General features: G+C 46.8%; 1 protein-coding gene across 1 annotated transcript; it reads left to right on the top strand.

Annotated features, from left to right (window-relative positions):
* Positions 1 to 3791: 3791 nt before the first annotated feature.
* Positions 3792 to 5545, top strand: SPDYC (speedy/RINGO cell cycle regulator family member C). Its single transcript, XM_045556057.1, has 5 exons — positions 3792 to 3933; positions 4176 to 4234; positions 4479 to 4564; positions 4670 to 4841; positions 4918 to 5545. Exons 1-5 carry the CDS (start codon positions 3792 to 3794, stop codon positions 5326 to 5328), a joined length of 870 nt encoding a protein of 289 aa, XP_045412013.1. The 3' UTR covers positions 5329 to 5545.
* The last annotated feature ends 7610 nt before the right edge of the window (positions 5546 to 13155 follow it).

Genomic DNA, 13155 nt, shown 5'->3' with positions numbered 1-13155 from the left:
GCTACTATTTGGTAACAAAAAGGAACAAAATATTCGTACATGCAACACGCTGGATGGATTTTAAGGGCATTATGTTGAGTGAAAAAACATCTTAAAAAGTCATATATGGGCTGGGCGCTCATTCCTGTAATCCTAGCACTCTGGGAGGCCGAGGCGGGAGGATTACTTGAGTAATCGAGTACCAGAGTACCAGAGTTCGAGAACAGCCTGAGCAAGAGTGAGACCCCATCTCTACTAAAAATAGAAAAATTAGCCAGGTGTGGTGGTGTGCACCTGCAGTCCCAGGTACTGGGGAGGCTGAGGCAGGAGGATTGCTGGAGCCCAGGAATTTAAGGTTGCTGTGAGCTATGATGACCCCACTGCACTCTACCTAGGGTGACAGAGCAAAAGTATGTCTAAAAAAAAGCCATATACAGTAGTTCCCCCTTATCTGTGGAGAATACGTTTCAAGACCCCCAGTGGATGCCTGAAACAGAGGATAGTACTGAGCTATATATACCATGTTTTTTCCTATATATGCCATGATAAAGTTTAATTTATAAATTAGACACAGTAAGAGATTAACAATAATAGCTAATAAAACGATTTGGCTCACGCCTTTAATCCTAGCACTCTGGGAGGCTGAGGTGGGAGGATAACTTGAGCTCAGGAGTTCGAGACCAGCCTGAGCAAGAGTGAGACCCTGTCTCTACCAAAAATAGAAAAAATTAGCCTGGCGTGGTGGCACATGCCTATAGTCTCAGCTACTTGGGAGGCTGAGGCAAGAGGATCGCTTGAGCCCAGGAGTTTGAGGTTGCAGTGAGCTATGATGATGCCACTGCACTCTAGCCCAGGGAACAGGGAGAGATTCTGTCTCCAAACAAAACAAAACAACAGTGATTATAACAATATACTATAATAAAAGTTATTTGAATGTGGTCTCTGTCTCTCGTACTGTACCTCAGGTAACTGAAACCGTGGAAAGGGAAACCTCAGATAAGAGGGGACTACTGTACTGTGATTTCATTTATAAAATGTTCTTGGAATGACAAAATTAGAGATGGAGAACAGATTAATGGTTGGCAGGGGCCGGCAAGGGGCAGAGGGTGTGACATGAGGGACAGCATGCAGGAGTTTCTTTAGGTGATGGAATATTCAACATCCTGATGGAGGTGATGGTTACACAAATCTATGCAGGTGAAAATTTCTAGAACTAGACACCAAAAATCAAAACAGAATGCATGTAAAAATGATGAAATCTGAATAAGGCTGATAGTTTATTTGTACCAATGGGAACTTCCTGGTTCTAACTGTACTATGGTTATGTGAGATGTTAACACTGAGGGATGCTCAGGGAATGGGACATGAAAATTTTCTAAATTGTTAAGGGACATCTGTGTGAGCCTAAATTCTTTCAAACCAAAGATATTTTTAAACTATTTTCCCCAGTGTGGAGTGTCAGATCTGGCCCTGAGGGGAATGGGCCTGGAAGCCCATCCAGGGGACTCACCCAGGCACAGGCTTCTCTGTGGTCTCCCTTACTGTCCTCTAGCCTTATTTACGGTGGGGAGAGGAGAGAGGTTGAAAACACAGCTGGTCTGGGGAATTCATTCGGTTTCACTGAACACCTTCTCTGTGTCAGGCTTTGTCCAATTCGGGGCCTGGACACAGGACAATTTGGAGGCTGGAACTCTCCACTTCCCGGCTGGGTGGCTGGCAGGAAGTTACTTAACCTCGCTGCAAACAACCCAAACTCTGTGTGTTAGTTGTTTTTTCATTTATAAAATGAGGCTACTGATCATACCCACTTCACGGGGTTGCTGTGAAGAACACATGAGCTGATTCCATCCTAGCCTCTTCAATAAGCACCAGAAGATGTTTAGGGCTGTGGCTGTGGAGGCTGCTGGCTTCACTGCTTCCTTTCCGGCGGAGGCCAACAATACACGAGGGGAACCACACGTGAGCATGTACACTCACAAAAACAGGGTGGCTTGATGAGACCAGGTGGTCAGGGAAAGGGAGCCCGGGAGGTGGCCTGGGGAGGCCATGAAACCCAGACAGACCAGAGACACCCAGAGATACCTAAAGACCTAGTGACCCAGAGTCCAGAGACATCCAGAAACTCTGAGAGATTCAGAGACCGAAAGACTCAGAGACCCATAGAGACCCAGGGAGACTCAGAGAAACCCAGGGGTACCAAGAAACCTAGAGAGGCCAAGAGATTCAGAGATATTCACACAGTCCCAGAGACCCTGCCCCAGCAAGGCGCAATCAGTGAGTTAAAACTTGCCCTTCAGGCCCTTGCAGCCCAGGCCTCCTTTCCAGGCTCAGCACCTTGGCGCTGCATTTATCAAGAGAGGGACGGGGGTCATGTCTCTCCGCTCCGTCCTGTGGGGTTTCAGGCCCTACGGTCCAGCTGGCCTGCCTCTATCCCTCTTGAAGGTGATGGAGCTTTGGAGAATCTTTTACCCCAGGAAGCCACAGCTGGGAGGCGGGTGGTGCCTGGGTTCACTGGTAGAGGCAGAAGGTGTGGGCCAAGCCCCGCCCCTCCTCAGGAAGGGCCGGATTGGTGGATGGGGGGAGCAGGGCGGGGCAGGACGGGCTATATAAGCCTACTGGCGGGGCGGCGGAGAGTTATTCTGTGGGTAGCTCCGGAGCTCAGGTAAGGTTTCTTGCGGGAGGAGGCTGGGCTGCTTGTGGGAACCTAGGTGGAGGTGCCCAGATTGACCCAAGGTGGCAGGTGGCATCTTCTCCTGAGCCGCTTGGTTGACGGCTCTCTCTGGGCATGAGGCCTGGTTTGGGAAGGTAGCTAGAAATGTTTTAGGTGGCCTCACCTCAACTTGCTCTAAATCCAAGTATTTGTCTAGTATCATTTCTCTCTCTGGGCCTCAGTATCCGCCCCCCCGCCCCCCACGTGGTGTACGGGGTCCGTGGCCCTTTCAACTCTCTTCTTTGGTGCAGGGTGGGGTGGTGGTGGTGGTTATGGGTTGGGTGGCCTGAGGAGTGATTAAACTCTTGGGATTTTGGAGTCAGCGGGCTTCACTTTTTTTTTTTTTTTTTTTTGAGACAGAGTCTCGCTTTGTTGCCCGGGCTAGAGTGAGTGCCATGGCGTCAGCCTGGCTCACAGCAACCTCAAACTCCTGGGCTTAAGCGATCCTACTGCCTCAGCCTCCCGAGTAGCTGGGGCTACAGGCATGCGCCACCATGCCCGGTTAATTTTTTCTATATATATTTTTAGTTGGCCAGATAATTTATTTCTATTTTTAGTAGAGACAGGGTCTCGCTCAGGCTGGTCTCGAACTCCTGACCTCGAGCGATCCACCCGCCTCGGCCTCCCAGAGGGCTAGGATTACAGGCTTGAGCCACCGCGCCCGGCCCGGGCTTCACCTTTAACCAGCTGTGAGGCCTCATGCTTCAGGTTCCTAGTTTGAAAATAGGTCTTTTGTTAAACGTGCCTTCCTGCCAGGATGGAATAAAATGACAACCCAAAGGCATTTAGCACAGCTCCAGGCACTTAGGAAGCCATCGCAGTGTTTGCTGCTGCTGCTGTTACCCTCTGGCCTGGCCTGGGGTGCCAGGAGGAAGATGGGGTGGCACAGCCTACAGCAACTCTTTGCTTCTTTTCTGGCCTCGCCCCCCTATGCATCCTTGCTGCCCTCTGCTCTGAGCTTCTAAGTCTCTGCATCAATCCCTCCCCCATCCTGGCCCCCTGTCGCCACCCCCCTTGACCTGTGCAAGGGGGTAGATGCTAAGTCCTGAGCCTGCTTTCGCTACAGGTCACCCTGCCTCGCCCCACCTCCACCCCCTGTGAGATGAGTGAGGCCCAAGACCCTGCCTATGCCCCTGTGGTTATGACCCAGGTGAGGCTGGGGGGCTGCAGCTGGCAAGGTGGGGGCAATGGGTTTCTCCATACCCCGCAGCACCAGGAGCTCCAGGCCTTCCTCAACCTTCTGGGTGAGTTTCCTTGGGAGGTGGGCATGGGAGGGGCTGTGGGGCCTGGTGCCAGAGCAGATGTGAAAGGTAGGATCCTGCCTAAGGCCTCTGTGCCCTCCCCCCAGGTGACCCAGCTTTGGCTGGTGGGAGGGGGTCCTGTCAGAAAGTGGGTTCGGTGGCGGCTTGGGCTTCAGAGCTTCTGATGCCACTCTTTGGGGGGACGGTGGTAACCCGGGTCCCCTGTTTCTCTTCTCTACCCCTAGAAGACAGCTTTGTTCAAGATTTCCTCTCCATAGACCGCTGCTTCCGGATTTCAGATAAGGTGAGAGGCACAGTGCGGGTGAGGTTGAATTAGTGGGAATTGAGTGCGGCTACCTTGTTGGGTCCCTGGTCTGAGGTGGGGGGCACTCCCTTTCCAGCCTTAGAACCCCTGTCTGCGCAGGCCCCTCCCCACCATTTTACCTTTTTTTCTTCCCTGCACCAAGACCTCCTTGGGTGCATGTGAACCTGGCTGCCAGTTCCTGCTCCCCAGAAGCTAACTCCAGCCCTCTTGTCTGTCTCTGCAGTATCTCCTGGCCATGGTGCTGGTCTACTTCCAGCGCGCCCACCTGCAGCTCAGCGAGTACACCCACAGCAACCTGTTCTTGGCACTGTGAGTGGCGGGGGCGGGCGGGGGGGGGCACTGGCCGGGAGGTGTCAGATGGGACTGGGCAGATGCTGTGGCCTCTGCTCCCTGACCCAGTGCTGCTGTGGCTAGGTACCTTGCGAATGACATGGAGGAGGACCTGGAGGAACCGAAATGTGAGATTTTCCCATGGGCCCTGGGAGCAGATTGGTGTCTTCAGGTGGGGAAATTCCTGCAGCGGAGGGACGAGCTGTGGGCGCGGATGGGCTTCCGGGCACTGGTGAGCCGCCAGTGCTGTGAGGAGGTGAGGCTGGGCAGCCTCCTGGGGTGGGGGGAAGGCCGGGCCTCCCCGCATTCACTGTTCCCTCTGCCTCTCCCAGGTCATGGCAAAGGAGCCGTCCCACTGGGCGTGGACTCGGGAGCGGCGCCCCCACCACGGTGGGGTTCAAAGGGCCTGTCCGCAGGTCCCAGCCTGCTTCCCCCGAGGCCCCAGCCTGTCACCGCCCCCTTGTTCCCTCTGTGACTTGCCCCAGCAGCGCAGCCACCACCATCCTTTGCCTGCATCATCCAAATACCCTTCCCTGACCTCGGAGTGCTATCCTCATTCCCAAAATTGTCTCTCAGGGGTCAAAAACCCCTGGGGTGGAGACTTCCTTGTCATCTTGCCCCCCCAGATGCAACTGGAGCCAGGCACATACACCCTCCGCAGTGAGTTGGGGACAGGAGCTGAGGGCCTGGCAGAGCCTGGGAGGCAAGAGTGGGAACCAAGAGAATGGGAGGGAGGAGCATGAAGGCTGGGGGCTCAGCTGGTTTCCTCTCTCTCTGAGCCTCAGTCTCCCCTCCCCAGTCTTCCCGAAGCCTTCCTCATGCCCCAGGCGCTGATGCTCCGCAGGAGGAAGAACAGCCTGCCGCTGGCCACCGACCCTCTACTGGCTGTTCCCCAACCTCCAGCGTCCTGTCTTTGGGGTCTCAGGCTGGCAGTGACACCCCCACCCCTTCCTCCCAACCTGCAACTTCTAATAAATTTGTGTCCATAGGACAACAACTCGGCTGTGCTTATGTCCTGGCTGGGGTCCTTGACCCAGGGTTGGGGTAGGGGTGGGGAGTGTGTTGAGGGAGTGAGAGGTCTGCCAGGGTTAGGATGTGTGAACACAGGCTCTGTAACAGCTCTGCCCCTTCCTACTGGTGGCCAGTTGCTATTGTCCTGAAATGCAGTTTCCTCTGTAACATCTGTCACCTATAGATGAAGAGAGTTGCACAGTGTAGATGGGATTAAGTGAGATGAGGTATATGCAGCCCTGAGAAGAGGGCCTGGAACCTATTGGGAAAAAAGCTCAGATGGAAAACAGCTCTGGACTCAGTCTAGAAATGTCTTCAGGGGCAGGTCTATTTAGGAATAAGACTTGGTCTCTTCCCTGGGCTGCAATCAAATAGAATGTAGTAATTATTATAATTATAATATAATCCTGTATCCCCAAAAAAGACAGAATGAGAACTCAAAGGGTAAATTTCTTATTAATAGAGATGATGGAAAGGCTTCCCAGAGGAGCTGGCATTTGGACTGGACCTGGATATTCATGGAAAGACAGTCTCATGCACCTGTAGTCCTAGCTATTCGGGAGGCTGAGATGGGAGGACTGCTTGAACTTAGGAGGTTTGAGGTTGCAGTGAGTTATGATTGTACCATTGTACTCCAGCCTCTAATAAAAATATTTTAAAATAAAGACTTGGTCAGTTTAAAATTTAAATTCTAGGTCCCTATGTGACTTTGGTGTGTTATTTAATCTCCCTGTGCCTCCATTGCTTCATGTGTAAAATGGTTTTTGGTTTTTAGTGATAGCATCTTGCTCTGTCACCCAGGCTGGAGTGCAGTGGTCTGATCATAGTTCACTGTAACCTTTTTTTTTTTTTTTTTTTTTTGAGACAGAGTTCCACTCCATTGCCCTGAGTAGAGTGCCATGGCGTCAGCCTAGCTCACAGCAACCTCAAACTCCTGGGCTCAAGCAATCCTTCCGCCTCAGCCACCCGAGTAGCTAGGACTACAGGCAGACGCCACCATGCCCAGCTAATTTTTCTATATATGTTTTTAGTTGGCCAGATAATTTATTTCTATTTTTTTTAGTAGAGACGGGGTCTCGCTCTTGCTCAGGCTGGTCTTGAACTCCTGTCCTCGAGTGATCCTCCCGCCTCGGCCTCCCAGAGTGCTAGGATTACAGGCATGAGCCACCACCCCCAGCCTGAGAGCAATCCTCCCTCCTTGCCTTCCAAAGTCCTGGGATTATGGGTGTGAATCACTGCACTAGGCTTGGTGGTTGTGCTTTGAGCTTTGTTTTATATATATATATATATATATATATATATATATATATATATATATATATATAATTTTAAGAGATTTGGTCTTGTGTTGCCCAGGCTGGTCTCTAACCCCTGGCCTCAAGTGATCCTCCTGCCTCAGTCTCCTGAGTCAATGGGATTACAGGTGTGAGCCACCACACCCAGTGTAAAATGGATTTATACAAAGTGAGTGTTGTGGGATTTGAATGGGTTAATCTCGGGGAACGGCTTAGAACAGTGTCTGGCATGAATAGATGGGAGCCATGGGTGTTCCAGTGGAAGGAGCTGCTGCCTTTGGAAAGGCTACAGAGGAAGGTGTGTTTGGGAATGGAGAAAGCTGGGGAGTCTGGACAGAGGTAAGAAAGCCTGGAGATTGAGCATATTAGATGCCAAGACAAGGACTAAAAAGTATTTTTAATTTTTAATTTGTTCTTCCAATAGGTATTATATTCACATGTACATTTGGAACCAAGAGTCACCCACCTCCCCCGACTTTGGCCACCTTGTGTCCTGCCCTGGAAGCAATGACAGTAACAGTTTCTTTTGTGTTTCTAGAGCAAATCTAAACATACAGAATCAAATGTGGTGATTTGAGAGCTCCCAAAACCCTTGGGATTTTCCGAGCGATAGTAATCTTTTGTTCATAGCAAGCCCCTGAGTTATTCCTAACAAGATCACACCTGAGTTTATGCTAATGAGGTGGCAGGGTTGGGGCTGGGGGCTTAAGATTGGGTTATAAACACCCTTGAGCACATAGATGTGCTGGGAGGGTAGGAGAGGGCATGGAAGCTCTGAACCCCCACCCCTAACACCCTGCCTTATGGATCTCTTCCATCTGGCTGTTCCTGAATTGTTACCTTCGCAATAATGTAATATTGTAGCAAGTAAAGCACTTTCCCAAGTTCTGTGAGTTTTCTACCGAATTATCACACCTGAAAAGGGGTTGTGGGAACCCCTGAATCTGTAGTTGGCCAGGCAGAAGTGTGGGTCCCCTGGGAATCCCAATTGTGGCTGGCATCTGAAGTGGGGTAGGTAGCCTTGTGTGATTGAACCCTTAACCTATTGCGTCTGTGCTAACTCCAGGAGTTAGTGTCAAAATGGAATTGAATTGTCAAACACCCACTTGATATTGGAGAATTGGTGTGAAAAAAATGTGTTAATATTTTATGTGAGAAGTGGTGTCAGAAAAAAGATATCACACCAAATATGCATACATTTCCCACCCCCTTTTCATTACGTGCTAGGATTCTATGCTGTGTACGCTGATGACCATAGTCTGAAGATGTTTCCTTTTTCCTACATTCCTTTGTACAGCTGTACCATATTCCCTTCATGGATACATACTGTAAACAAACTGGAGGGCTTCTGCTATTCCAAACACTGCTACGGTGAGTGACTTTGTAGGGTTTCTATTATTCAAATGTAAAACAAACATATCTGTGAAATGAATTCCTAGAAGAATTGCTCAGCCAAGGGCCAAGTCAAAATTGTCATTTTGGTGATTTTTGTCAAACGTCCCTCTATAGAGGCTGTGCCCACATGCCTTGGGACTACAGGTGCACAAGACTGTCTTTCCATGAATATCCAGGTCTAGTCCAAATGCTACCTCCTCTGGGAAGCCTTCCCATCACCTCCATTAACAAGAATCTTACACTTTTGACTTCTCATTCTGTCTTTTTTCGGGGAGGGGGTTGTATTAAAATAATTACAAGATTCTATTTGATTGCAGCCCAGGGAAGGGACCAATGCCCACCCCCCCGCAGCAGCATGAGAAGGCCTATTTTCCAGAACGCTCACCACCCAGTGCGGTACCAGACTTTCCATCTTTGCCAAATTGACAAGTGGAAAACAGTCTCTTGGTGAAGTTTTCATTTGCATTTCTTTCTCTTTTGAGTGAGCTCAAGCATCTTTTCATTAAGAGCTATTTGTCTTGTACCTGAACGGTCTTATCTGTGAACCATCCTGTCTCATGCCCATTTGTCCACTGTTTTGAGTTTCTGATTGACATTTTTTTTCTTGTTTATATATTTAGACAGGGTCCTGCTCTATCGCCCAGGCTGGAGTGCAGTGACACTAACCTAGTCACTGCCACCTCCACCTCCCAGGCTCAAGCGATCCTCCTGCCTCAGCCTCCTGAGTAGCTGGGATTACAGGTATGAGCCACCATGCCCAGCCAATTTTTTTCTTAACATCTTTAAGATGTTAATTGTAAATATTTTTTCACTTCATCATTTCATTACTGTATAGGTTTTTAAGGTAGTAAAAAGTAAAATTTTATGGCCTTTGGGTTTTGTGTCATAGTTTAAAAAGATCCTTTCCCCACTGAGGTGACTGGCCATATTTTTATTTCCCTTTTTTTTACATTTAAATCTTGAGTTCATCTGGAATTTCTTCTAAGATGCAAATTATGAATCCAAAGTTATTTTTTCCTCTTTTTTCTTAATGTCTCTTATTGAATAACTTATCTTTTCTTAACAGATTTGAAATGAACAGTACTTTCATCATCTACTAAATGCCTATTTGTATGTGGATCTGTTTCTAAATTTCTCCATCTTCCGTTCATCTATAAATGGCAGTACCCCTCTTTCATTATTACATCTGCAACATAAATTTCTCACATTTTAACATCTGGTAGGGTTAATCTCCACCCATTACTTCTTTTGTTTTCAGAAGTTTCCTGCTTGTTTAATTTTCTGTATGACCTTTAAATCAGCTTTTCTAGTCTCTCTCCACCCCCAAAAAACCTCTTAGAATTTTTTTTTTATAAAAAGCAGAGCAAACTCTGGGATTAACTGTATTGCTGATAGGTGTTAGAATTTTTAATTGTGGTACATCTATAGATCAATTTGAGAATTCACATCATTATGAAGCAGCTTTGTATCCAGAACAAAGTGTCAGTCCCCTGTCCTCTACTTCTTTTGGGTGGCATCAATGGCCAGTGATCCCCAAATTTGTACCTCTATTTTGAGCATCAGGCCTGTTCCCCACCTCCAGCATCTCCCCTTGGATGGGGGATCCCGAAGATACCACAAACTTGACCCTGCACTGTTCCCCCAGCTCAGTGTGAAGTTCTCCCTTCTCACCAATCCACTCAGATGCTCAAGCCAGGTCAAGAGTCTGGAGTTTGTCTTTAGTCTTGGTCTCCAAGGCCATATCTAACCGGTGATTAAGTCTATTGTTTTTAATATCTTTATTGACATAAAATAAACCAAACCATACATATTTAAGGTGCACCATTTTTGTTTGGGTATACACACATCTTTATAAGCCATTATTATAATCAAGATAACGAACATATCTATCTCCCCCCCCAAATTTCCTCAAGCCCCTTTGCAATCCTTCCCTCCCACCCTTTTCCACCTGCCAGTTCCACCCAGGCAACCACTGGTCTGCTTTGTCACTAGATTAGTGCATATTTTCTAGAATTTTCATATTAAAAGGAATTACGTAAATGGAATTATATAGTATGCATTCTTGTCTGGTGGGCTTCTCACACTCAGTAGTATTCTGAGATTTATCCATTGTTCCTTTTTATTGCTGAGTAGTATTCCATTGCATGGATACACCACAGGTTTTGTGTTTATCCATCACCTGGTGAGGAACATTTGTTGTTTCTAGTTTTTGGCTATTACAATTAAAACTGCTATGAATATTTGTGTACTATTCAGTAAATGCCTAGTAACAGAATGGCTGGATCATATAGTAGGTGTATGTTTAAACTTTTTAAAGATAGACTTTATATTTTACAGCAGTTTAAGGTTTACAGAAAAATTTATCAGAAAGCACAGAGTTGCCATGTAGCCCTTCTCCTATTATTAACATCTTGCATTAGTGGGGTATATTCATTACAACCAATAGCCAGTATTGACACAATATTATTAACTCAAGCCCATATTTTACATTAGGGTTCACTCTTAGTGTTGCACATTCTATGGGTTTGAACAAATGCATAATATCATGTAGCCACCATCACAGTATCATACAGAGTAGTGTCACTGCCCTAAAAATGCCCTCTGCCCCACCTATTCATCCCTCCCTCCCTCTCCAAACTCCTGGCAACTTCTGATCTTTTTGCTACCTCTAGTTTTGTCTTTTTCAGGTCATATACAGTAGTTGGAATCATACAGTATGTGGATTTTTCATACTGGCTTCTTTTACTTAGCAATATGCATTTAAGTTTTGGCCATATCTTTTCATAGCTTGATAGCTCATTTCTTTCTATTGCTGAATTTTAAAGAAACTGTCAAACTATTTTCCATAGTGGTGGTATTATTTTACACTTCCACCAACAGTGTATAGAGTTCCAGTTCTTCAACACCCTTGACAACACAGTCAATCTTTTAAATTTTAGCCATTCTTGTAGGTGGTTCTTCTAGAAGTAGTCCTTCTAGTAGGTGGTCAATCTAATGGTTTTAATTTTCATTTCTTTTTTTTTTTAAGGCAAGCACAAAAATGAACTATATTGAGGAGAGAAAGATAGGATTATAAGGCAAGAGCAAGATAGGTTACAGAGCATGATCCATACACCACAGATGACAACCGGACCCAATGTCGCAGCAAAGGGAGAGCAAAAGGAAGGGCACAAAAAGGTTTAATTTGCATTTCCCCAAGAGTACTATGTAGAGTGTTTTTCGTGTGTTTACTTGCCATCCATATACCTTCTTGAATGAAGTATCTTGAATGTTTTGTCCAGTTTTATTGGATTATTTTTTTCACTTGTAAACAAGTTCTTTATACAAGTTCTAAGTACAAGTCCTGTGTCAGACATAATTTTTGCAAATATTTCCTCCTATCCTCCTAGACTATGGCTTGTTTTTTTTTATTTCCATAATGGTGCATTTTGAAGAATGAGTGTTTTATTTTGATGAAGTTCAACTTATTGATTTTTTTTATTGTTTATGCTTTTTTGTGTCATATTTAAGAAAGCTTTGCCAAACCCAAGATTGTTAAGGTTGTCTCCTGTTTTCTTTTAGAAGTTTTATAGTTTGCAGGTTTATATTTAGGTATGTAATCCAGTTTGAGTTAAATTTTGATATGGTGTATCCTAAACAGTCATCAAATCCATCTTCTACCTGCCAACTCCCTAGTTTGAACCACCATTCCCTGTCCCTGGACACCTGTCCCAGTCTTTTGTTTGGATTCCCTTCTTTTCCTACCCCCTACCCCCAACCCACTCCCCTGCAACCTCCACTTTCCATTGTACAAATCTGGTTTTTAATTTTTTTTTTTTATTTTTTAGAGACAGGGTTTCACTCTGTTGCCCAGAGTAGAATTCAGTGGCCTGATCATACCTCACTGTAACCTCAAACTCCTGGGCTCAAGCAATTCTCCCTCCCAAGTAGCTGGGACTACAGATGTGCACCACCACACCCGGCTAATTTTTATATCTTTTGTAGAGATGGAATCTTGCTATGTTGCCCAGGCCAGTCTCAAACAGCTGGCCTCAGACAATCCTCCCAACTCAACCTCCCAAAGTCTTGGGATGACAGGTGGGAGCAACATGGGGCCCCTTTGTACAAATTTTTTCAGTCTTCTACCTCAAGTTGAATAAAATCTAAGCTCCTATGGCCCACCCAGCCCTGCCACTCTCCCCTCCCTTCTTTCTGCTTAAGCAAAACTAGGCAGACTTCAGTTCCCCTATCATGCCAAGACTTCTTGCAGGCAATTCCCCTAGCTGGCATTACCCTGACCCCTGCTGTAACTCCCTTTGATTGATACCTCCTTTAACACCTGGACTAGATCAGGCTTCAGTGGGCATTACTTTAGCACCAACTCTTTCCTCCCAGTTAACTACAGGTATAATAACTGGTTCAACATCTGCCTCCTTCCGAGGGGCTGAGGCTATGGGTCTTCACCATCTTATGCCCAGGTGAGCACAATGCCCTGTGCATGTAGGAAATGTTCAGTGCCTATTTGAGTAATGAACAAATACAGTCAGCAGAAGTGGCAGAAGGTTTGTGAAAGTATTGTGGGGACTGTAGGACATATGGGTTGAGCCAGGGGACTCTGCTACCTGTGCGGCACATCTTTCCTCTCCCAGACTTCCCTTCTCCCTGTGATCTCACCACAGGGAACAAACACTTGCAGTTTCCTTTATTGGTGTGTGTTCCTCCAGCCTCTAGGCTTTTGCCCTCACTGTTCTTTTTTTCAGAGACAGAGTTTCGCTCTGTCACCCAACGTGGAGTGCAGCGCCCTGATCATAGCTCACTGCAGCCTCCAATTCCTGGGCTCAAGCAATCCTCCTGCCTCAGCCTCCTGAGTAGCTGGGACTAGAGCTGCTC

This window comes from Lemur catta, chromosome 7 (genome assembly GCF_020740605.2).
Source record: "Lemur catta isolate mLemCat1 chromosome 7, mLemCat1.pri, whole genome shotgun sequence".
Lineage (NCBI taxonomy): Eukaryota > Metazoa > Chordata > Mammalia > Primates > Lemuridae > Lemur > Lemur catta.
Note: the sequence above shows the minus strand (reverse complement) of the source record. Positions and strands in the feature narration are given on the sequence as shown.